The sequence below is a fragment of the Pelophylax lessonae genome (genome assembly GCF_965119305.1).
Source record: "Pelophylax lessonae genome assembly, chromosome: 2".
NCBI lineage: Eukaryota > Metazoa > Chordata > Amphibia > Anura > Ranidae > Pelophylax > Pelophylax lessonae.
The window spans coordinates 57,388,290-57,414,008 of NC_138769.1; the positions used below are offsets into that span (position 1 = coordinate 57,388,290).

At 45.5% G+C, this 25,719-nt stretch overlaps 1 protein-coding gene across 1 annotated transcript in view; it reads right to left on the minus strand.

Moving 5' to 3' along the window:
• ARL6 (ARF like GTPase 6) overlaps positions 1-25,719 on the minus strand; it is a 140,752-nt gene that overhangs the window by 91,361 nt on the left and 23,672 nt on the right. Inside the window, exons 3-4 of the mRNA XM_082248539.1 lie at positions 21,646-21,707; positions 14,072-14,140 (exon numbers count right to left, since the gene is read on the minus strand). Of these exons, the coding sequence (XP_082104665.1) occupies positions 14,072-14,140; positions 21,646-21,707 (131 nt within the window). The remainder of the gene's footprint in view (positions 1-14,071; positions 14,141-21,645; positions 21,708-25,719) is intronic.

Genomic DNA, 25,719 nt, shown 5'->3' on the forward strand with positions numbered 1-25,719 from the left:
AGCATTGCTGCCCATTTCAATCTTGCTAGTTATTCTACAGCAGGGCCAACAACTAGTAGATTGCGGACAGGTAACTGGTAGATCCCAGAGCAACAAAGTGCAATGCAAAGGGACTACTTGTAAAGTTGGAGCTGTAGTAGGGAGTAAGAGCCGCATAAGTCGATGCCTCCTCTGTAATGCTGGCTCCTGTCCCATGCAAAGTGATACCAACTGCACTCCACCTCTTATCCTATCTAGCGGTCTCCATAGTGGTGCCAGCAGCGGGAAGGAAGAGATATTCAGGTCAGTGTGAAGCAATACATTGGGTCTAATAGTATAGGGCTGCTTTCACACGGATATGCTGCGGTTTACCCACACCACAGGTGCAGTGCAGTACACCTGTGGGTTAGCTGTGCTTAGCCATAGACTATGTATGAATGCTATCTATGAATGCAGGAGTTTTTGTGCACTTTCAGAAAATGCACCACACCTGCAGGATATAATATAGGTATATGGCAAAGTGCAGCTAACCCATGAGAGTAGCAGATGCACTGCGCTGCACCCATGGTGCTGGTAAATGGCAGAACATCAGTGTGAGAACAGCCTTATAGGGGGCTCAGAACAGTAAGGTTTGGAGGGTGGTATCACCCCCATCCCAACTGCACCCCCTTTAGCTGCAGTGGCCAGGGGTGCACACATGTCGCATCCACAGCAAGAGTTATACGCCCAGTCATGGTTAGTGGGTGTATCACCAGCCAAGCATGATCCATTCAAGTGAATGAGGCCACTCTGCGAGTGCCCTGCAAACTTCTGCAGTACAGCAAACAAGGGGTTAAAGCAGGTAGCATTGAGTTCCTTTTACACTACCTGCTTTAACCCCTTGGATCCCACAGAAGCATGCAGTTGTGGGGAGCTTGCAGAGTGACCCCATTTACTTGAATTGGCAAGCAGTAGCACCCACCAAAAACAACAGGGGGTTAATTACAGCTGCAGAATGAGTACACCTTTGGCTGCTGCCTCAGCAGCTAAAGGGGGGGGGGGTCAGGATTGGGGGTGGTAAAACCACGACTCAACCACAGAATTTTACCCTCAGCCCTCCATCCTTCCCCAACTTTATGTGTGAACGAACCCTAAGGGTGCTGCTGCCAAATGCAACTAAGGGCTCATTCACAAGTACAGCAGCCACTGCTGCTCCTCTGAAAAGCAATCCGAGTGTGTTTGACAGTTGGTGAAGAGGCAATAAGTTACCACATGATTTAAACACATGGTTTTCATGCAATGGATGTGATTGTTACATGGTAGTACAGCAATTAGAGGGTTAAATCAGATTTGAGGAGGCAACGCTGGACGACACTGTGCCTGGTGATCTTTGACTTCTCCCATGTTGTTCAGGTAGATCTCCACCTCTTTAAGGTTGCCTATCCCTGATCTACAGCATGGCATGATGTTCCATGTTTCCGGACCGTCAGCTGCAGGGGAAATCCCCAGCGGTAAGTAATCTATGAACGTAATTGAGCCATGTCCGGGTAGATCTGGATACGGGCACCATCAAAGTCAACCGGACCTTTTGCCCATGCCTCGCGGAGAATCCTTTCCTTCAACGGAAACCTGTGAAGGCGGCAGATCACGCCCCAGGGCCAATCCGGGTCTGTCGGGCGGACACCCAGGGCCCGATGGACCCTGTCGAATTCAAGGGCCAGCAGGGGATCCGACGGGAGAGGATAGCGCTGACAGTCACCGTGAGGTCCTCAGGGCCAGCCGCTTCAGGGATGCCCCGGAGCCGCAAGTTGTTGTGGTGGCTCCGATTCTCCATATCCTGCATCCGCAGGTGATGGATAGCTAGGGCCTCACCATGGGACGTCTGAGTCTGCTCCAAACGCAATCCTGGTTTGCAGGTCAAGTACAGCAGCTTCCCCCGTCGTGACTCTGCCATCCAACGTCGCCACCTCCCCGCTGAGATGCTGGAAGTCTCTCCGGTTTTGTTCAGCTACCTGGGCCACCATAGCCTCCATGTCAGCCTTCATGGGCAGCGTGCGGCGGAGAGCCCAGATGTCTCCAATCTGGACAGCCGGTAAGTCTTGTGGGGCAGCATGTGGGCTCGAAGGAGCCGTGGGGCCTGACATTGTGAGCGGTGAGGATCTCCGGTCAGGCGTGGAGACTGTCGCAGCTCCAGGTGCACCACGCGGCGTGTGCTGGAGGGTGCGCGGAGCGGGGCTCGATGAATCTGGGAAGAAAGTGCGGATCGGTGTCACCACAGAAGCCCTGGAGGACGGGACTGTAGTTGGCTTAGTCTTCCTCAGTTTTCGGACGCTCATAGCAGCGAAATTCAGTGTGTATAAGCCGACAGGGGCGGTGGGGAAGCAGGAGCACCAAGAAGAAGCATCTTCACACCGCCATGTCCAAGCCACGCCCCCCATGGCATGATGTTCAATCAAACATTCTCCAATCAAATTCATGCAGCTTCATCGGATTGGAAACTGACACTGTTTGGCTGACATTTTTTCCGTCCGGCTTCTTTGATTTTTTTTCAATTGAAGGATGTTGGACTGGAAGGGGAAGACAGTAGCGAATTTCAGCCAGTTCATCAGCAACTGGCCAAAATTTGAACAGAGTATGGCCAGTTTAATTCTTATGTATTCCCACATACAAGGTACAATCAATGACAGACTCCATTAATAACATCATCCTATCTGTTAAATCCCTACTACAGAACAGAGCGTGCTATGCCAATACATTTTTCAGACTACAAGCTGCTTAGTGTGATTTTTGGACAAAGAGAGAGGAGGGGCAGATAAATGACACAATTACTTCTATGTATGAGAAATGCGTCTCTTCTCCATTTACAGAACAGGATACAAAGCTTTCGGTGAATGGACATGGGGAGGGGAAAGGGAGGGTAAACGACAGGATCTCTTCCTTGTATGACAGCTGCAGCACCGGGAGTACAGCATTAGCGGTACTTTCCAGAATGCATGAAATTGATTTTTACACTACACAGTAATGTTCCAGACCTGGGCAGTTCATCATTAATGGTAATGTTGTTGTACACACCACATTTAACAAAATCCTGGGAGATTTTCCCTTACTTCCTATCCTGAATTTCCATGGGCCATGATGGGAAATCTCCCCAAAGCGGGGACAGAGACAGCAATAAATTCCTTCCACATTGCATTCAATACTAAAAAAGTTTTGTCTTTAGATATACTATAAAGGGAACCTGTACCCCCAGAAACATTGTAGCTGCCACTGCGGACTTATTTTGGAAGGTACATGCTCCAGGACTGTCAAATGTATTTTCTGCGTCTCTAACCAGTAATAAGCACGCTGTCAGTAGCGCAATGGGTCACCTGATATACACATTTTTGTTCCAGGTCAGTTATAATCTAGGCAGTGAAGGTGGAATTTAACCACTTTAGGTCCGCCCTACAACAGATTTACTGCTACAGGGCATCACCTGTGTGTTGGATCACGTATATACATTTCTGGGTAGGGGGCATGCATGTGCGCCGCCGGTGGCTTGCTACCACTATGATTACATACAGCAGAAGCTGATCGGCCGGTGCAGGGTACCCGATGTCCTCTGGCACCTGCCGTTCTGACAGGAGGGAAGGGATACAATTTATGTCCCTGCAAATAAATTCCATCTCTTTCCCTAGTCAAAGCACCTCACACAGTATAGTAAAATAGTAGTTAGGCACACAGTTAACCCTTTGAATGCCCCTGATGTTAACACCTTCTCAGGCAGTGTACAGTGACAATGCATATTCTTTAGCAGTGATCACTGTATTAGTGTCAATCGTCCATAAAAAATGTCAAAAGTGTCAGTTAGTGTTAGAATGTACGCCGCAATATTGCTGATCACCGCCGTTACTAGTAAAGAAAAAAAAAAAATTAGTAAAAATATCCAACAGTTTGTAGACACTATAAGGTTTGCGCAAACGAATCAATATACGCCTAGTGGGTTTTTTTTTTTACCAAAAATATGTATATGTAATATAACAATAAGTAATATACATATTGACCTAAATTTGAAGAAATTTGTTTTTTTTATATATATATATATATATATATATATATATATATATATATATATATATATATATTTAATTGTATATATATATATATATATAATTTTTTTTCAAAATAGTCAGCCTTTTTTTGTTTTTTTTAGTGCAAAAAATGCAGAGGCGATCAAATACCATCAAAACAATAGATATTTTTTTGACTTTCTGCTATAAAAAAAAAATTGAAAAAAATCTAATTTCTTCACAAATTTAGGTCAATATGTATATTACATATTGTTATATTACATATACATATTTTTGTTGATAGAGCAAATAATAAAAAATGCTGAGTATACCAAATACTAGAAAGCTCTATTTGTGGGAAAAAAAAAAAAAACACGAATTTTGTTTGGGTACATTGTTACATGTCCACGCAACTGTCAGTTAAATTAATGCAGTGCCATATTACAAAAAATGGCCTGGTCATGAAGGGGCGGGGGGGGGGGTACATTTTCCAGAGATCGGGTGGTTAATTGACATACCTGCGAGGTTGCACCTTCAAATAAAGTCAGCAGCAGTGACAGCTCCTTTGTTTAAAAGGAAACCTGTTCATTCACAATACATATTCGCTTTCAGATCTTATTTTAAGTAACAGGAAGGTAATTTTTTGAGCCATTTTGGCATTTTCTTGCTATACTAAACCTAGTGCAGATATCTGTGACTATAAAAAGGTGTAATAACTTGGAGCTAACTGTCACATAAAATCTCCTGTTTGATCTCACTAAATAAAGTGAAATCTAATTGGCTAATACTGCCTAATGCGCTTGGCACATGCTCCTTGCTCTTTGAAATGCCTTGCTGGGTAGACCTGCTCATGAACTTCCCATGGCAGTCATTTCTGAGGGCACACAATCCCCAGAGTGCTTTATAAACTGGTAAGCTATGCTCAGCCAAGCTTATGACTTACATGGAGGGGGCTGGAGTGGTTAACTTATCATAGTGGGATTTATAGGAGATGCTGATACCCCAGATGGTGGGTGGCGGGTATAGTTTAGAGGCCATGCGTAGAAATGAATCCGCAGCCATTTGTGATGGCATTCGTCATGAGCTATCTATAGGTATCTAAAGCCTGAGCTGAAAAAGGTTTTCCAGGTGACATTTCCTTCACAAGAAATGTTTAAAGGACGAATACAAGCTAGTAATGAAATGTGAGCAGTAAGGTGAAATCAGTAGACTGTGGGCGACATCCCAAGTACATAATGAGTAGTCTGCCCGTATGGACTGGAACTTGTTAAAAGGAGCAATTTTGACAGCACACATTTATTTACATAGAGTACAGCATTGATTCCCTTGAAAAGAATGAGAATATATATATTTTTTTAAGATAGATCAGATAGATAGGACAGATAGATAGGACAGATAGATAGATAGATAGATCAGATAGATAGATAAGATAAGATAAATAGATAAATAGATAGATAAGATAAGATAAGATAAGATAAGATAGATAGATAGATAGATCAGATAGATCAGATAGATAGATAGATAGATAGATAGATAGATAGATAGATAGATAGATAGATAGAGCTTCATCGATATAAACAGTGCTGTATTGATCTATCTCCTCTGCAAGACCTGCGAGTGCCCCTATACCAGTTTTGGATATAGATCCATAGTTTTTGCATGTAAATAAAAATATAATAAGTTCCTCAGCTTTGCTTAATCAGTGCACAGTGATCCGGGAGAGTAATTATATAAATACATTAAAGCAGATTTACACTTTTGCAGTGGAATTTGAGAAGCCCCCACTATATGTTGGTTGTGTGTTCCCCTTTACACACATACCAATTTCTTTCTAGTAGTTTCTTTGGAGCTGTTTAGGCCCCTTTCACACTTGTGCGACCTGAAAGTAGCGTGATTTTGCCTGGACTTGAAGCAATGCCTGTGTAAACTTGAGGACTATGGACCTCAAGTTGCAACAAAGTAGTGCAGGGACTACTTTGAAGTCGCTGCGCTTTGAAGTCGCACAGATATGAACGGTACTCATTAGAAATCAAGGGGTACGACTTGCCATGCGACTTTGCAGTCCCAAGTCGCAGGACAACTCACACAGATGTAAAAGGGGCCTTATACATAAAACTCTATAAGCAGCCTAAAAGTATTCAGAATAACTTGCAAAGAGCAATTAGGGGACAAACTGCATTAAAGTAGAATTACAGGCAAAACTTTTTTGTTTTCCATTTTGGACAGAACAAGGGAGAGTTATAACACCTGTGAGATTTTATTTTGCCAGTTGTGTCCCATTTCAGAGATTTCCCCTCACATCCTTTCCCATAGCCAAACAGGAAGAGGGAGGAAATCCCTGCAAATTAACCACTTAAGCCCCGGAGGATTTGGCTGCTAAAGGACCAGGGGTTTTTTTGCGATTTTTTACTGCGTGACTTTAACGGACAATTGCGCGGTCGTGCGACGCTGTACCTAAACGAATTTGACGTCCTTTTTTTCCCACAAACAGAGCTTTCTTTTGGTGGTATTTGATCACCTGTGCGATTTTTTGATCACGCGCTATAAACAAAAAAAGAGCGTAAATTTTGCAAAAATAACAATATTTTTCACATTTTTTTATATGAAATTCCCCAAAAAAAAAAGTAAAAATCAAAATTTTTTAACATTTTTCGGCCAATTTGTTTTATGCTACCTATGTTTGGTAAAAAAAATCGCAAAAAGCGTATTTTGATTGGTTTGCGCAAAAGTTATCGCGTTTACTAACAAAGAGAAAGATTTTTGTCATTTTTGGTGTTTTTTTTTTTAACGCGTAATGGCGGCGATCTGCGATTTTTTTTTCGGTACTGCGACATTGCGGCGGACAGATCGGACCCTTGACTGACATTTTTGACACTTTTGGGGTTACCAGTGACATTACTGCAGTAATCAGTGCTATACATATGCACTGTTACTGCAAAAATGACACTGGCAGGGAAGGGGTTAACTTTATTGGGAAGGGAGGGGTTAAGTGTGTCCTAGGGGCGTGCTTTCTACTGTGTAGGGACATGGCTATTGGTGTAAAAGCAAAGATCAACCGTTCTACATAGTAGAACGGTCAGATCTTTACTTTTACACAGGGAGAACTGACAGGCAGCTTGTTTACACAAGCTGCTCTGTCTTTCTCCCTTCACAGGAGCGATCGTAGTGTGGCCGGCGGACATCGAGTCCGCCGGTCACACGCACTGACTTGCCTGTGAACGAGCCGCGGCGAGCGCGCGCCTCGGCGGGCGCGCGCCCGCTCGCTATAGGCTCGCAAGTCAGTGACAGGCGAGTGACGTACCGATACGTCACTCTGCCTGGCCGGGGCTGACCGCCGCAGTATATAGTCGTGCGGCGGTCGGCAACCGGTTAAAGAGGTTGTAAACCTCTGAAAAAGTACACCTGAAAGACAAACACATATTGAGCTAGTATGCATCGCATACTAGCTCATTATGATATACTTCCCTTAGAACGAAGCCCTGATGCGCCGACTGCTCACTTCTCCCATGGGTGACATGTTCTGTCACCCTTCTTCCGGGTTCGCGGCATCCGGCCATCTGATTGGCTGGACCCGCGATTACGTCACTCCCGCGCATGCGCGCGGGAGCCGACAGTTACGGCACGGGGCTCTGAAGGAACGGCACCAGCGGCCGTTTCTTCAGAGCGCATGCGCCAGTGATATCACTGGCTGCATGTAAGGTAAATATCTCCTAAACGATGCATGTTTAGGAAATATTTACAGTACCTATAAGTAAGCCTTATCATAGGCTTACCTATAGGTACAACTTGCAGAGGAGGGTTTACTTCCTCTTTAAGGGAATCCTTTGGGGACCCCCAGCTCCCCAGAACTAGTTTCTACATTTGAAAATGTTGTATTTTCTTTCCTTCTTTCTTTCACTTTCAATGATAATGGTAAACAGCACAGACAGCAAAGAAAAAAAACCCAAAAAAAACTGACAGGCGTTCTAATCCCTATCCACTTTATCTGAAATAAAAAAAAAAAAAGGTTTTGCCTTTAGTCGTATAATGCACCACCACTGCCTAGAGATCTTTAAACCCTTGGTTAGCACAGGCAGTGTACACATCTAGTTTACAACTGTTAATGAGATCTAGTTTACAACTGATAAGGAGATCTGTCAGCACAACACAGATAGGGTTAATTATGGAAAGCATAAAGCTCCAGCCCCCCTCCATAGCAATGCATAGATAGGAAAATCAAAGTAAAACGTTTAGGAAAGTGAAAAGGTAAGCAGGAGTTTTTATATTTTTGTTAAAGCGTAACCCTACTTTTGTTGAGGGAAAAAAAAAAAACATTCCCCTCTGAGTGATCTATGTACATTGCAAGGATTTACAAAAACATTGTTGCAGATTCCTACATTTTGCTATTCCGAAGAAATTGCTGTTTGTACCTCTGTGCGTGAGTCTAATAGGAGTGGTTTTATAATTAATAATCAATTGCAGAGCTCCAATTAGGAAATCTGCTTGGCCTGCATCCCTTTAGATGTGTTTCTATTGGAACTATCTTACCAAAAATGACATTTTTGTTGCAGGGGATGCCAGAAATCTGACTTGTATCTTAGTGTAGACTTCTGGGAAAATCAATGAGCCAATCACACAAAAGAAGGAAATGATGTTTCTGGGGCGTGTTCTGTACACATTCTGTATACAGAACATCTCCAGGTAGCCATATTGTTTTGCATTTTCGGAAAATTACAGTGGCTGCAGATTGAAAAGGAAAGGTATTTTTTATTAACATTCAATTACAATATGACTTGTGTCGCAATTGTATACGCTATACTTTTTTTTTCCCCACGAGAGTTACCCTTTAAATTATACTATATGTATCAGAATATGTAACAAATATCATGATGTTATCCCAACTTGGCTGCAAAAGTGGAAATACACTTTAAAGCTGACTTCACAGCAAACAGTTCAACACACAAATGAATTACACATAAGGGAGCAGTTTTACCTGGCAAATAGGATTTTTGTACTTACTGTAAAATCCATTTCTCTGAGTTCATCAACGGACACAGCGCTCCATAAATCATAACTACTGGGTTATATTGCCTCCTCCAGGAGTAGGACTAGGCAGAATAAAAAAACACCTGGCTACGCCCATAGACAGTCTTTAGCTTGGTATATAACCCGCCTCTCCTTATTCAAACAGAAGTCAGAGACAACTTTGGGCAGGAACGATGAACTACTTTATCCCTATGGACCACTAAATGGGCACTACGACAGGATAATGCCATTAATTCTGATACCCTGCAGGCCGAGGTACTAGCCACCAAGAATGTCACCTTCTGGGATAACGTAGGCAAGGGAATCTCCTGAACATCCTCAAATGGAGGTTTAAATCCCATGGTGGCAAAAGAGACCGTATAGGTGGAGCCACATGTCGAACACCTTGAATGAAGGTACAAACTAAAGAGTACGTGGCTAGGAGTTACTGAAAGCCCATTACCAAGGCAGACACCTGGCCCTTGATGGTACTCAAGGCAAACTTCTGATAAACGCCCTGTTGAAGAAAGGTTAAGATCCAAGCCACAGAAAAGGATCAAGGATGAGTGCCAATTGACTCACACCAAGAAATGTACGCTTTCCACATACGATGGTATATCTTGCTGGAAAAAGACTTCCTCGCCTTCACCGTAGTAGGGATCACTGATCCAGACAGACCTCTATCCCTCAGTACCTGGCTTTCAATAGCTAAGCCATAAAACCAGCGTCTGTAAAGCTGGATGGTGGATCAGCCCTTGGAAAACTGGCTTTCTCTGAGAGGAAGCCCCCAAGGGAGGTTTATGGCCACCAGATTGATTGGAAGATTCTTGCCCTTGATTCCATGAATTTGCGGAAGAAGCCTGAGCCAAGGATGATACTGGCCTTGCTGTGGACCTTGGATGCCTGTGGCGTCTGCCAGAGGAACCGGTGATCTCGCCACGAACCTCGGTATCCTCCTGTGGAGTCGAACCTGCTAAAGAAGCTGTATATAGGACTGTGCAAACAGTACTGTCTTGAAGGTGGTCACCACCAGACTCAGAACCTGTATGCAAAATGGGAAACAGAACTATCTGTGTGACAGCAGCTGGTGAATCACGCCTTGTGGTTCCTAAACTTTGTCCAGAGGAATGACCACCCTGGTCAGAATTAGGTAAATCAATTCCATGGACAGGGATAGGGAAAACCTTAGGTAGTTCAGACATCACCTGAACCTTTGCAGGAATTAAATCCGCACAAGTAGACTCAAGACCTAAAAAAATCTGAAAAGGACAAGCTTTGTCCCCCCTTTCTGGGTACTCTCAAAAGAATAATTTAGTGGATCTCCTCGACGCTCATGAAGGAGGTCCACGAGGCCGGAAACCAGCAAAGATGTCCCTCCTACCACAATAATGGGTGAGGGAAGACCTTCATGCTGAGGGGGCTTGTCTGCGGGTCCGGAGAAGCTACCTCTAGGCTTACCAGACCAAGGATGCTTGGAACCTCCCAGGTAAGATTATTCTCAGTCTCAGAAGCACAAAATAATTTTCTATGTGCAATGAAGAAGGGCCCACGCCTGCGACGAGGCTCCTTCCCTTTTCTAGACTATGGCAAAAAGGTACCCTTACCCCCGTGATACCCAAAATTATGTCATCAAGGGTAGCCCCAAACAGGCGATCACCTTGAAAGGGCAGGTCAATGAGAGCTTTCTTAGAGGCTTGGTCTGCGGACTAATTCCAGAGCTACAGTTCGCGCCTAATCACCACCGCTGAAACAGAAAGTTGGGACAGCACAGAAGCTGTATCCAAAGCTGCATCACAAATAAACTGCAGCCCATGGACAAACTGGTCCAGTAAATCAACATATGCAGTGAGAACCTGCTCACCCCCCTGGCCCTTGCGCAAAAGCTTGGACCATTCAGTTAGGGTCTGAGACATCAACGCTGAGGCAAAGACTGGCCGCAATGTGGAACATTGTAAACATGCTTAGTGCCACAGCCTAGACTTTCCTGTCAGCCGGGTCCTTAAAGGATGGGGATTCCTCTACTGGGATCATGGTAGCTTTGTTTAACCTGGAAACAGGAGGGTCTGCCACTGGTGGACTAGTCCACTTTTTTAAAAGTGACTCCTTAAAAAGGTAATGTACAGCAAAACTTTTGAGGACTACAAAGGGTAATTTTGGTTGTTCCCATTCCTTACAGGAAAACCTGTCAAAATAAGGCACATAAGGAAACCCCTTTGGTGTGCGAGGTGACTTATGCGTACCAAACGACACAGCCACATCCGTGGCTACATCAGCCGCATCCTCCATTCTTAAAGTCTCACGCACTGCAGCGATAAGTGCGTCTACCATCAGTTCGATGCTGCGACCATGGAGGAATCATCCTCACTATCGGACAGATCTGGGGTGTGATATTAAGCCCCCCTGGACGGGCCGCGTCCACGGCAGCATCAGGCTCAGAATCAGATGAGACAGGCTGAGCAGGGAAAGGCGGAGGAGGCTTCCTCCTAGGCCTTTGCCCACATGCCACTTCCACCCGGGACACGAAGCACTGCAGGACAGCCGTCAGTGCACCTATGGGAAGCTGGGGTTTTCGAGGTACCTTCCACCTCCATGAGGGGGTCAGTGGGGGAGATGTGACCCTGAGGCTCCATAAGGAAAGGAAGACCTTGCAGTAAAAAAAAAACGATCTTTTGGCACCACTACAGGATCCTCCCAAGGCTCAGGGTACCTATCAGCAGAGAGAGAGAGATAACAGGGACCCCCAAGGGCTCACCCTACTGATCGGAGGAGTGCTGAGAAATCGGACCCAGCATTACCATGGATGCCATCCCTGTTCATATGTCCTGGGCACAGGAAGAGGAAACTGAGGAGGAAGAGGAGGAGTTTTGGCATCCCCACGAGGCTTTGGTCGTCTCAAGCATCTCCCGGACTAAGGGAAAATGGCCCCCGTGACATCATCGGGCTACACAAACATGGCCGCCAACCGGAGACCAGCCAGACTATGGGAAAATGGCTGCCATCAGCTACAGCATGCTGCCAGGATCTTCCCTGTGCCCTCTGCAATGCTGCACCCTCTGCAAGGGGACCCCCTCCTGAAGGTAGGACACACCAGTCTCTGCACTGGGACCCCCCTGCACTATACCCACACTGCAAACAGTGGGGCATGCACCTAGGGGTCTCCTACACTGGGACCCCTCCAGACTACCAGGGTGGGACACACTATCCCAGGACCCTTACAGAGTGGGAATAGCAGGGAAGACACCAGGGGTCTCCGCTGCATCCTCTGCCCTGGGACCTCCACCAAAATACAGGTCCAGACAGGGGGGAAAGGGAGTGGGGAGAAGCCCAGTTAACTGAGGGATTTTTAAGGATGGGAGCAGGCAGGTTCGACCGTTCCTGGAGGTGACGACCTGCGTCCACCCCAAAAAAAAAATGCCAAAAGGGAAGAGGGGGTTCTGTACTTATTCTTCCATGGTGCGGGTAATGCTCGGGACAGAATCCTCACCACCAAAGTAGAGGAGCTGTCAGCCAAGGGCTCGCTGTGACTCAGACCCAAGTCCGGTCATATGCGACCCTGTGAGACGTTTAACTCGTGGGTCAGCCTCTGTCCGTGAGGCTATGACGCTGCCAACCTAGCATGTAGCTGGGGTCTGCACGCGCTCACTGGCTGGGCTGGGGGGGGGACCACTGGATCTAGATTATCCAGCCCATTGCCCAGCCCGGCAGTTGATTGTAGATCTCCTGAGAGAAAAAACAAAAAAGATGTAAAAGGAAGGAGAAAAAAGGAAGCTAGGACCAGAGATCCCAGCCGAGAGCCTGGGTCCTTACTCCTGACTAGACAGATTAAAAAACTGATTAACTAGAACAGAGAGGGGGTTATATACCAAGCTGAGGATGGCCCATGGGCATAGCCAGGTGTTTTTTGTTCTGCCTAGTCCTACTCCTGGAGGAGGCAATATAACCTAGTAGTTATAATTTATGGAGCGCTGTGTCCGACGATGAACGAAAGAGCAATATTTCTGTCCATCCAACTGGTGCTCTGTCACACAGCAATGCCTTGTATGACAGGGGTGGAGACATGAAGCTGCAGTTAAGTAACACTGTGAGGTTGATTTACTAAACAGGAGAGTGCAAAATCTGGTGCAGCTGTTCATGGAAACCAATGAGCTTCTAAAGTGGTGTACAAACTATAAGAAAATCGGGCAAAAGATCGGCCGGTTTTCCTCAATGCTTCACAGCAAGATAGATCTGAGGATAGAAATAATCTATGAAAATTCTTGTACGACAAAAGCTTTTTTTTATTTGTTGTTTCTGATCATGCGCAGTCTTTCGTTTCTGATATTTCTCGTACCAAAATTGTCGAAAACGATACATGAAACGGTAAACAAAAATCATTTGTTCCGTTCACGTACGAGAAAAAATTTAGAGCTTGTCCCTTTGAAAAATTGTTTTCAAAGTCAGAATCGGATATAAAAAGCCGTGTACACACTATACAAAAATCAAACGAAAGATCGTGCCTCGTACGGAATTCCCGATTTTTCCCGTTTTTCTCATAGTATGTACAGGGCTTAACTTCAGCTTGCTCAATTAAGCTTTGACAAAACAATCTGGAAGCTGGTTAGTTTTTTTGCAGAGCTGCACCAGATTTTTTACTTTCCAGTTTTAGTAAATGAATCCTAAGGCTTGGTTCATACTTGTACATTGGTTCATACTTGTACTTGTACATTGTGAGAAAGCATGTTTTCCCGCAACACACATGGCATTCCCAAGCATCTTGCTAATCTGCATGGCAAAAAACATGGTAACGCAGGACGCATTGTACTGTGTAAGTGAGTTAGTAAGGTGTGTGGGGGTGCCTTCAAGACCTCAAGGAATTAATGGCACTTTTGTGCATCTGCAAATGGGATGCGTGTTTTTGTTTGTTGCAGGAACAAACACAATTTTTTGTGCACTCCCACAACTCACAATTCTGAACTTAGTCTAAAATGTGTCTAAGATGACGGCACCTACCATTCACAGGAGAACACAAAGATGGCAATCTACAGTACTTATTCTCTAAGAAATAATAAAGAGTCACTTACTTATAATAGTGCTCCCACAGGTTCCTATATCTCCCCTGTCCAGACATGTCAAAAACTGTAAAGGATAAGCTAGAAAAAGAAAGGAAAAGAAAAAAGGTTAATACAAAGTAAACCAATTCATAAAAAGTGTTTTTACTATCCAATTTCCTCAATTTGTTCTCTACTCTTCCATGGAGTCCCGGGAACCTAGAGAATGCTATGAAAAGGTCTTGATTCCTGTCTGACTTGTAGGTAAGCACTCCTCCCAAACCAGGGAGGGCAAAATATAAGCAGATTAAACTTTAGCTTAAAAAGTGGTTATAAACCTGTAAAATGAAAAATTAAAAAAAGCATACCCCACTATAGTGTGTACTTGCCTCCACCCAGAGCACTTAGTGTGATTTCTGTCTGCTGTCTCTTTCCTTTGCTATCTGTACAAGTCACTCCTGACAGGTTATGCTAAGGCATCAATGGGGAGGGAGAAGGGAGCACCAGCACACAGCCTGTGATTGACAGTCTCGGCTGTGCATGTTTCCCTATGTAAGTGTGTGTGCTGTATGTACTATATATATATATATATATATATATATATATATATATATATACACATACATACATACATACACACACGTACATATATGGGGGGGGCAGTCAGTGTTGATGGGGAAAAGCCTTGCGTGGAGCCAGCAGGGGGGGGGGGGGCAGGAAAAAAACTGTTATTGTTAGCAGCTATAACAGCTGCTAGCAATAAACACATGTAAAATCTGACAGGCTAGTTGTACCCAAGTTGATCGATCAATCAACTTAGGTACATTCAGCAACTTAGGTACATTCAGCCTGCCGAAACATGGTCCAAATCTCGGCCAGTTCCTCCTGACCCGGGCGAGATTTGAACCGACTATGACCAGGCTTAAGGGTTTACAACCACTTTAAACTGAATATGCTTTCGGACTTTAGCATCCTGAATAATGTTTTGCGTGTCACCTGGATTTGCTTCTCAAGTTATTTTTCACCCCTGTCCACTCCAACTAACTACACAAAGTGATAAAAAAATCCGCAATACAAATCTGAGTTGCATAATTATCACTTGTAGCTTGTCAGCAGCAGTGAACTGGAGTTTTCTTGCCATTAAGCAAATTCCCTTTGGAGCTGATTATTTGATGCTATCAAACCTATCTAGATATTCATATGCCAGAATAAATGCTCCAATGAAGTGGATTAATGCATTACAGTGACAAAGTTAAGGCGCATCACAGGGAGGCAATGAAGCAGCTTTAAACCTCTGATGGCTAAATTAGAATGAGAACTTCAAGGTATAGATGTCGGAGGGATTCATTATTTTTTATATCTTAATCACTAGTTTCCACACCGTTTTCCGATACCCTGCCCTGAATGAACATTATGCTTCATTAGGATGTAGCCTCTGGTAAATAACATGAAGAAAACAAACGCACTTTCTGTAGGTTGTTCTGCAGTAAATGGTTTTTGACTTGAGATTTAAGTGCGTGTATATATTAATACCTTGTTAAAACAGCTGTGCTCCCATCTCTAGTTTATTGCTAAAATACTTAACAGGCTAACAAGAGATTTTACTGCGGCAGAAGACCCACTGAGAGCAAGCAATCTCGTATAGATCTGGCTGTAAATTAATATTTAACAACACATGAAATATCAATGTATCACCTGGGAGGCAATTCATTTTCTTGCATCATTTGAGGATATAGCTTGTTAATGGACGTCCTCTGCTGATACTATAAAATCCCGCTGCAACGCAATGCCTCGAAGCGTGAGATCTGACAAAAACTCTGAGCCTTACACCTCACACACCCATCGCTCTGATGGGTTCTAGAATTTGTTTGAATATTCCAATTGGAGCTCAAAAAAAAAAAAAAAAAAAAAATCTAAGTAAAAAGGAAGACTTTTTTTTACCCTTCCCCGTGTTTTTGTTTATGGGAGACTGGAAACGAAATGATCAGGAATGCTGGAAACATTTCATTCATTTTTATTTGGGTGTTAGTGTGTATGGTATAATTGAACAATCTAAAAAAAATTTATTTTTAAGCATACAATAAACAAGAAGGTTAAATGAAATTAAACTACTTGGTTCCTTTGAGGCTGCACAGATTAGGCTTTATTTAAGACTTCAATCAATCATGTGCTTAAAAAATCTTTAAAATTTTCTTCACTAGTGATTGGGTAGTCAAAGAGATGAGAGATTCCCTCATTTACTAAAATTAATTTGGCAACATAAACATTAAAAGGTGAACAGCCTCCACTGCATTAGTGCAGTGGTCTCCATACTGCCCCCCCCCCCCCCCCCCCCGTGGGTCAGATGTGGCCCTTTGCTTTATCCAGCCCTTGGGTAACCATTCCTTCCATGGATAGGAGGCACTATTCCTCCCACAGTCAACAAGGTTGGGGCACCATTCCTTCCACTGACACCAGTAGTGGGGCACCTACCTATGACACCAACGATGGGGCACCATTTCTTCCACTGACACCAATAAGTGGGAACTATTCTTCCCAACAATACCAATGATGGATGGGGCATTATCCCTCCTACTAACCACATGCACTTTGTAAATGTTTATTCCTACTGACCACCAAGCCTAAGGAACTCTTTACACCCACTGATGCTGGCTTTCTACTTCCACTGGCCACAGTCCGGCCCTCCTTTTTTCTACTTCCACTGGCCACAGTCCGGCCCTCCTTTTTTCTACTTCCACTGGCCACAGTCCGGCCCTCCTTTTTTCTACTTCCACTGGCCACAGTCCCGCCCTCCTTTTTTCTACTTCCACTGGCCACAGTCCGGCCCTCCTTTTTTCTACCTCCACTGGCCACAGTCCGGCCCTCCTTTTTTCTACTTCCACTGGCCACAGTCCGGCCCTCCTTTTTTCTACTTCCACTGGCCACAGTCCCGCCCTCCTTTTTTCTACTTCCACTGGCCACAGTCCGGCCCTCCTTTTTTCTACCTCCACTGGCCACAGTCCGGCCCTCCTTTTTTCTACCTCCACTGGCCACAGTCCGGCCCTCCTTTTTTCTACTTCCACTGGCCACAGTCCTGCCCTCCTTTTTTCTACCTCCACTGGCCCTTTGCTTAGGACGTTCAGCGATCCCTGCTTTAGTTTTTCCACTCCTATTGTGGACAGTGAGAAAGATCTACTAAAAATGCTGCACACAGAATCTGGTGCTTCTAGCTTCAACTTGTTCAGTTAAGCTTTGACAATAAAACCTGGAAGCTGACTGGTTAATATGCACCAGTTTTAGTAAATGCCCCACAGTGAGTCCTTAACAGTTTAAATACAATCAACTTTATTTATGAAAGGAAAATGCTCATTTTACTGCTCTTTTTCTATAACTTCCCTTTTATGCTTTGCAAATTGGATTACTTGCGGTCTTTTGCAATGATCTTATTTTCCTTTCTCTAGTAATAGGCTCAGTTCACAAAATCTAATACACTAGGATAAGGATCTTTTTTTTCAAAAAGTGACCATTATTTTCAGCTGAGCCCAAAGAGTTTTTAACATTACAGTCACATGGCTAATAATAATAATCTTTATTCTTGGTGTTAAAGCTTTGTGAATTGAGTCTTAAGTGTAATCTTGATATAACGGTCTAATGTATGCATGCTCATTGACTTTTACAATGAAACTGCATTTCCTTTATTAGTTCTAGATCAGCCTTAGGCCTCTTGTACACTGCAGCTTGAAAAAGCTCTGTACACCTTTTTTTTTTTACTGAGCTAAAATACAGCCCATTACTTGTAATGTGCCCATGCACACAGGCGTGTAAACGAGCGCCGTGCATTCTTCAGTAAAAGCAAAATAGAAAAATCTGCATTTTTGGTCAGTAATTTACGCCTGATGAGCACCTTGAGAATTCATTAAGAATTTCTGCTACATCCATCCAACCAAATATTGATGTGTTAGTTTATCAATAAACAGAGACAAATATCGCACTTGTTTTATGTTGTCCTCTTTTACTTTTTTAATAAAAAATATTACAAAAAATTAGGTTTTTATACTCAGTTACATTATCTATATCAGTATAACTTGTGATCTGCCTGACTTTTTCTGCCCATCAGCTATCCTTGTTGGTGTATTTTATGTATGGCCCAAGACAATTTCTCTTCTTCCAATGTGGCCCAGGCCCAGGTCAAAAGTTGGGTCATCCCTGTTCTTACCCATCTATATGGTGAGGATTCTCCCAACTGACCACAAATGTATTGAGAATTCTTCTTGCTAACCATCATGCTAATGAATCATAAGCTGTATATAAAAGTAGGTATTAGCAGGGGTTCTGTGAGACCAGAAAGTTATTTTAAGGCCCCATGCACACGGGGCGTTAGAAAAAACGTACGTCAAAGTTAGTTCTGACGCCGGAAAAAGCAGCTGTAAAAACGTGCTTTCAGTAGCTTTTTCCATTGGCGTTATTGCACGTTTTGCCACGTTGCTTTTAGCAGCGTTTTTTTTTCTTCCATTCAAAATCAATGGTTCCCTATGGGAGCCTATTGATTTGAATGGAGGTCGCACCGCAACACCGCAAGTCGGATCCGACTTGCGGGGCGACTTGCGCTGTGAGAATCTTGAGGGGGAACTCCACGCCAAAATGGGAAAAAAACGGCGTGGGGGTCCCCCCCAGGGTTCCAAACCAGGCCCTTCGGGTCTGTTATGGAATTTGAGGGTAGCCCCATGCCGAAAAAACGGCATGGGGTCCCCCCCAAAATCCATACCAAACCCTTATCCGAGCATGCAGCCCGGCAGGCCAGGAAAGGGGAGGGGACGAGCGAGCGGCCCCACCCCCCCTGGACCACACCAGGCCACATGCCCTCAACATGGGGGGGGGGTGTTGGTGCTTTGGGGCAGGGGGAGCTCTGCACCCCCCACCTCAAAGCACCTTGCCCCCATGTTGATGAGGACAAGGGCCTCATCCCCACAACCCTGGCCAGTGGTTGTGGGGGTCTGCGGGCAGGGGGCTCATCGGAATCTGGAAGCCCCCTTTAACAAGGGGGCACCCCAGATCCCGGACCCCCTCCCTATGTGAATGGGTATGGGGTACACTGTACCCCTACCCATTCACCCCATAAAAGGCAGTGTATGGAAATAACGACAAGAGACGTTTTGGAAAGTTTATTAAAAATCTTCATCCGACTCTTCTTGTCTTCTCTCCGGGGTCTTCTCCGGGGTCTTCTGCTCTTTTGCTGTCCGCCCTTCTTGTCTTCTCCTCTCCGGGGTCTTCTGCTCTTTTGCTGTCCCCCTCTTCTTGTGTTCTTCTCTCCGGGGTCTTCTGCTGTCCCCTCTTCTGCTGTCCTCTCTTCTTTTCTTCTCCTCTCCGGTCTTCTGCTCTTTTGCTGTCGGCTGTCGGCTGTCTTCTTCCTCCGGTCCTCCTCCGACGACGTCTCCGCTGATTATGCCTATCTCCGGTCTCTTCAGCTTATTATATAGCCATTAGGGGCGTGGCCCCGATGACGTCATCTGGAGGCCCCGCCCCCTCATGTCACATATGACGTCATGTGACATGAGGGGGCGGGGCCTCCAGATGACGTCATCGGGGCCACGCCCCTAATGGCTATATAATAAGCTGAAGAGACCGGAGATAGGCATAATCAGCGGAGACGTCGTCGGAGGAGGACCGGAGGAAGAAGACAGCCGACAGCCGACAGCAAAAGAGCAGAAGACCGGAGAGGAGAAGAAAAGAAGAGAGGACAGCAGAAGAGGGGACAGCAGAAGACCCCGGAGAGAAGAACACAAGAAGAGGGGGACAGCAAAAGAGCAGAAGACCCCGGAGAGGAGAAGACAAGAAGGGCGGACAGCAAAAGAGCAGAAGACCCCGGAGAAGACCCCGGAGAGAAGACAAGAAGAGTCGGATGAAGATTTTTAATAAACTTTCCAAAACGTCTCTTGTCGTTATTTCCATACACTGCCTTTTATGGGGTGAATGGGTAGGGGTACAGTGTACCCCATACCCATTCACATAGGGAGGGGGTCCGGGATCTGGGATGCCCCCTTGTTAAAGGGGGCTTCCAGATTCCGATGAGCCCCCTGCCCGCAGACCCCCACAACCACCGGCCAGGGTTGTGGGGATGAGGCCCTTGTCCTCATCAACATGGGGGCAAGGTGCTTTGAGGTGGGGGGTGCAGAGCTCCCCCTGCCCCAAAGCACCAACACCCCCCCATGTTGAGGGCATGTGGCCTGGTGTGGTCCAGGGGGGGTGGGGCCGCTCGCTCGTCCCCTCCCCTTTCCTGGCCTGCCGGGCTGCATGCTCGGTTAAGGGTCTGGTATGGATTTTGGGGGGGACCCCACGCCGTTTTTTCGGCATGGGGCTACCCTCAAATTCCATAACAGACCCGAAGGGCCTGGTTTGGAACCCTGGGGGGGACCCCACGCCGTTTTTTTCCCATTTTGGCGTGGCGTTCCCCCTCAAGATTCCCACAGCGCAAGTCACCCCGCAAGTCGGATCCGACTTGCGGTGCGACCTCCATTCAAATCAATAGGATCCCATAGGGAACCATTGATTTTGAATGGAAGAAAAAAAAACGTATAACGTGGCTTAACGCACGTTAAGCAACGTTATAGCAAAGTTATTCAGCTTTTAGCAGCGTCAGGCGTCTTTAACGCTGTAACGCTGGTCCTCAGAACGCGCAGGTGGTGGGTTCTTGTTGCAGCCTAAAAACGCCTAAGCCACTTACAGCTCAAAAACGTCTGAGTGTGCATGAGGCCATAGAATAACATGGAGGTGCGTTTTTAGGCTGCAAAAAGAAAACGCCTGACGCTGCTTACAGCGGCGTTAAAAACGTCCCGTGTGCATGGGGCCTTAAGGTTCGTATGTGTTAAAAAGGTTGAGTGAGGCTGTTCTAGGTTTTGGGGAAAGTGGGGGAGGGTAGAGTATCTTTCAGGTTTACTGCTGTCTATGTCCCTAGCAGGAAGATTCCTCACTTCATTGGTGGTCACCAGTAGAGGAAGTGAATGGAATCTCTGCAAAGGGGACATAGACAGAAAGAACAAAAATACCAAGGTCCTAACTCTTCCCTGGGCTAAAAAAATAATGTTGTCATGTTACTACTTTGGAGAGAATAATGTTCACATCAGGTGAACAGTTGAGGGCCAGTTTACATATAGGACAGTGACCAGTGTTTTTCTGCATTGTAAGAATGCCAGTCAGCACCAGGACACACAGAAAACAATTGTTCTCCGTGTTTCCTGTCTACACTGCAAATGGGATGGAAAAAAACATCCCATCAACTACACATCCCTGCAAGATCCTGTACATGGGTGTATGACAGCCTCAGCCCGGCCTCTAGCCAGGCCATGCCTCCCCAACGCATTTCACTCTGCCCCCAAGCTTAGCCATCAACGAGTCAGTGAGCTGCAATAAAATACAGACTTGCTGCATTTTTTTTTTGCAGGGCAGGATTGTATGTCATTGCACAGCAGCGCACTGTTTTTTTTTTTTAACAAAAAGTGTGCAGGGTAAAATTTATCAAAGATAAATGAAAAATACCAGTATGACATCACTGATCAATTATTACATAGACCTGCTTTTTCAGAAGCCGTTTTTGGCTTCACTACCATTCAAATGATCACTGACAACGGTACCTGGATGTCTTGAATTTCTCTATGCTGAACCCGATGGTTGGAACTATATCCTGTGTCTGGGCCTGGAAGATAAAAGAAAAACCAAAAACCTGAGTGAGATTTGTACAACCACTATAGGAAAATATAGTATAAAAACAAATCCATACAGACAAAGTGATAAGCATGTGTGTCATAAATAGCATGCTGGCAATAGAATGCATGGCAGTAATGATAAAGGTGGCAGGCTTCCTGGCCAGCTGTTAAACGGGAACTTCACTCTACCAATCAACACTGATTATTTTTAATCCCCATGCTGCTAGCATTAGCAATAGACAGAAAACTACTGTAGATCATATTTACTTGTTTTAAAAAAAAAAATTCTACATTTCTTCACTTACTTCCTAGTTTCTTGCCTAGGCAGAATATGTCATACTTCCCAGAAGCCTTTAAGAGGGGAGGAGAGAAGGAGGGGTGTTCCCAGCTAAGCACACCCTCCTGCATGCATGCTTGAGCTAAGGGCAGTTGGATTCCAGCAAGTAAATGCTACATTAATCATTTTCCCTTACTCAAGATGGCCACGAGCAGAAATGATAGGTGGGCGTTTTTAAAAGTGATTTCTCAACAAAAATCAGAGACGTGGATGGATGGGGAAGTTTGCTTTGATGCAGTGAAGATTCGTTTTAAAATGTAGGGAAACCCCACCTTTTTTTTCCCCTTTATTTTTCAAGATGTCCCCCTTAAAACTGATACCATCTAGATTGTAAGCTCTAACGAGCAGGGCCCTCTAGTTCCTCCTGTTTTGAACTGTATTGTCTTCCCTCACATTTTAAAATGCTGTGCAAACTGTTGGCGCTATATAAATCCTGTATAATAATAATAATAATACCAGGCCTGAATAGTCTGGTATGAATTAAAAGGGGAACCCCATGACTTCTTTAATTATCATGGCTGCTTTGTTTACATGGCTGGGGATTCAAAGCCAGTAAATTAATGGGGCCAGATGTTGTCACTGTTGGTAGTGAACAAGCACGTAGCAGGCGTATGAAACGCGTCTACTGTCCTACCCTGCTGTACCTTGTACCACATATGTGAATAAAGGAACGTTTCTTCATTGGATTCCATGGTAGTGTGCGACCATTTTCTTCTTCCATGCTTCTCCTGGTGGCGAGCCGAGGTTCAACACCCACCCTAAATCGTGGACTTTGACTAGCCCGAGCGGTGTTATCTCTCTATTGTTTAGGGAAGGAGTTAACCAATGGGCGATCAAAGGGTAAAATGTATGCTTAGGGGGTGTTTTCTAACTGTGAGGGGGATGGGCTTGTGGAATCAACACAGATACCTGTGATCTTAAATAAGAGGAACACAGGTGCTCTTTATTGATTCCTGAGAGAACAACGGTCTGCTGAGTTTATAACAGCAGACCGCCGTTCTTTCTCCACGGGGAGTGATCGCGGGTGCCTGACGGCAATCGCGGCCGCCAGGCCCGTGAATCAGCTTCCCTGCTGGCGAATGGTGGCACTGGCGCGTGTGCGCCCCCAGGATCGCTCCTGCGGGGAAGCTGATTCACGGGCCGTACAGGTATGGTAATTTGTGCAGTCGAGCCAGCCTGCCGCAGTATATATGCAGCGGGTGGTTGGCAAGTAGTTAACCTTTACAGTGGAAGAAGGAAGCTTTTGGTTATAGTAGAAGGAGAAAAACCCACTACTACTGTATATACGATGTAATGGACTGAACAAGGTGCTCATCCTGACTACAGAATAAGCATTACCAGCTCCATGTGGGTCAGAAGGAGTGTAACAGGAGTAAGCAGTAGGAGTGCAATTACTAAAGCTGTGCTATGTACCTTCCAATATTGGTTTCCTGCATTGACAATCACAATCAACCCTCCAATGTAGCACTGAGACATATTGGTGGCATTTTTACATCAGGCTTTCTCTATGTGAGAGGCAGCAAGGCAAGTACTCCGGCATCACCAGCAGATGTGTTCCAGGATCAGCAGATTACAGACACAAACGAATACAGTGGACTGAAGTACAACAGAGTCCGAATAAAAAAAACTGTACTGCTCAGCAGGTAGGCCAATTTCCGTGTAAACGTCTAAAACTGGACTTTTTGGATCTTTTGGAACCATGAAGGATTGTTTTAAAAATCAATTTTCACATATTAAGGGGATTCTAATAATAAATGTACATGGCTTGGGGGTGTCTGAATTAGGGTAACATTAAACAAACCTATAGATGTGCAATGTCCATCTGTAGAAGACATCCATACACATACAAAATATGGAAATAAACATACTTTCTGATGTGATGCCTGTCGTAGTTTACTAAACAAAAATCGCTGAAAGTTTGCCTTCTTTGTTGTTAAAACTTAATTGCTGTTTCCCTTCACGCCAATTAGATGTACTGCTGGGAAACGAGGACATTTAAACGTTAAAAGAAGTACGTTTATATCCCAGTTCTGGTCTCATGGGAGCACACGACAAAGCAATGTCTGTATCTCGTCATTGGCGGTGGGGAGAGGTTACTTGTGAGAAGCTGGAGGAACATTTCTGTCATGTCACTGGTCCCAGGAGGAGTTAGCATCCCTAACGCACTGTCATGGCTGCAGCATAAACAAGGCATTGAGAAGCCAGGGATGACATTAACACAGCTAAATCCTCTAAACTTTTATGCACTGATAACTGTAAGTGGCTTTTATTACAGCTTCATGACTTTAATGCTTTAAAGGAAAGTTTTCGCAACATTCTTCCTTAACCACCAACAGGTTGGGTTTAATGCTCCTTTGCAGTAAATGATGAAAGTGTTACTAAAACCAGTACCCTGCATTCACTATCTGGTCCCCCACAGTACACCGAACATAGAAATGCAATTATTTTAGTAAATGTAAACTGCTAAATACCCAGCGGGGAGACCCACATCTGCGGCGGCGGTATCAGATTCAAGATCAGATGAGACACAGGAGGCAGATGAGGCAGTGGAAGGCGGGGGGCACTTTTTGCCAGCCAGTTGCCCGAAAACCACCTCCACCTGGGACACAAAGGAATCCAGGACCGCCGTCAGCGCATCGATGGATGATTGGAACCCGGAGGGCCCTGTAGACTCAGAGAGGGGAATCGGGTGGGGAGATGTGCTCCAAAGACTCCATGAGTCACCAGGGGACCCCACAAAAAGTGTAAAACACTGCAAAGGGACAGCCCCCACTGCTCGCTGGCAGCACCACCCGATCGCCAGGCACAAAGCACCAAGCGATCCTCAGCAGAGAGGGAGAGGACCCCACCAGACTCACCAACCATCAGAAACAGGCAACCGCAGCCACCAGGGTAATCTGCACTCAACATGCAGTGATCAGGAAGATACAGGAGTCAGCACCAGGGGATGAGGAGGGGTTCCCATCCCCAAAAATCGCCACCCAAAGGGCTCCACAGTCAAGGCCGCTGCCATTTTCAATGGAAAACCACCGCAAAATGGCCAACTCACTACACAAACATGGCCACCGTGCATTAAGCACACAGGCTAGAACAAAATGGTGGCACCACGAGGCTCGCAGGGATCCAGGAAGGATCCCCAGCCCTCAATGACAGGCCCAGGCAGAATGGGGGGCCCTGGCAGGAGCCCCCACAAGGTACAACCCCCCCCCCCCGAACAGCCGATTGTCCAGTCGCCGGTGACGCCCCACCCACCCCCAGCATAGTGCCCTGCCCTCACCCCAGGAGGTAGACCAGAACACCCACACAGCTCCAGCATAAGTGGGGGGGGGGCTAGGATGGAAGGGACAGATGAAGGGGGGGTGCCTGATGGGAAGTAGGGGAACCTGGGGGTCTGACTGTCCCAAGGGGCCCACATCCACCCCAAAACCCTCCAGGGGGAGGGGGGGGTCAGCTACTCACTATACCAGGGACCAGGCGGGCACCGCTTCAGACAGAACCCCTTGCCAAAGAAATGGGGGGCTGTCAGCCAGGAGGAACATTGCGACTCGGGCAGAGACCCGGTCGTAAGCGACCTCGGGAGACGTTTAACTTGCAGGCCAGCCCCCATCCGTGACGCTCTTTTTTTGTCTATAGTGCAAAAAATAAAAACTGCAGAGGTGATCAAA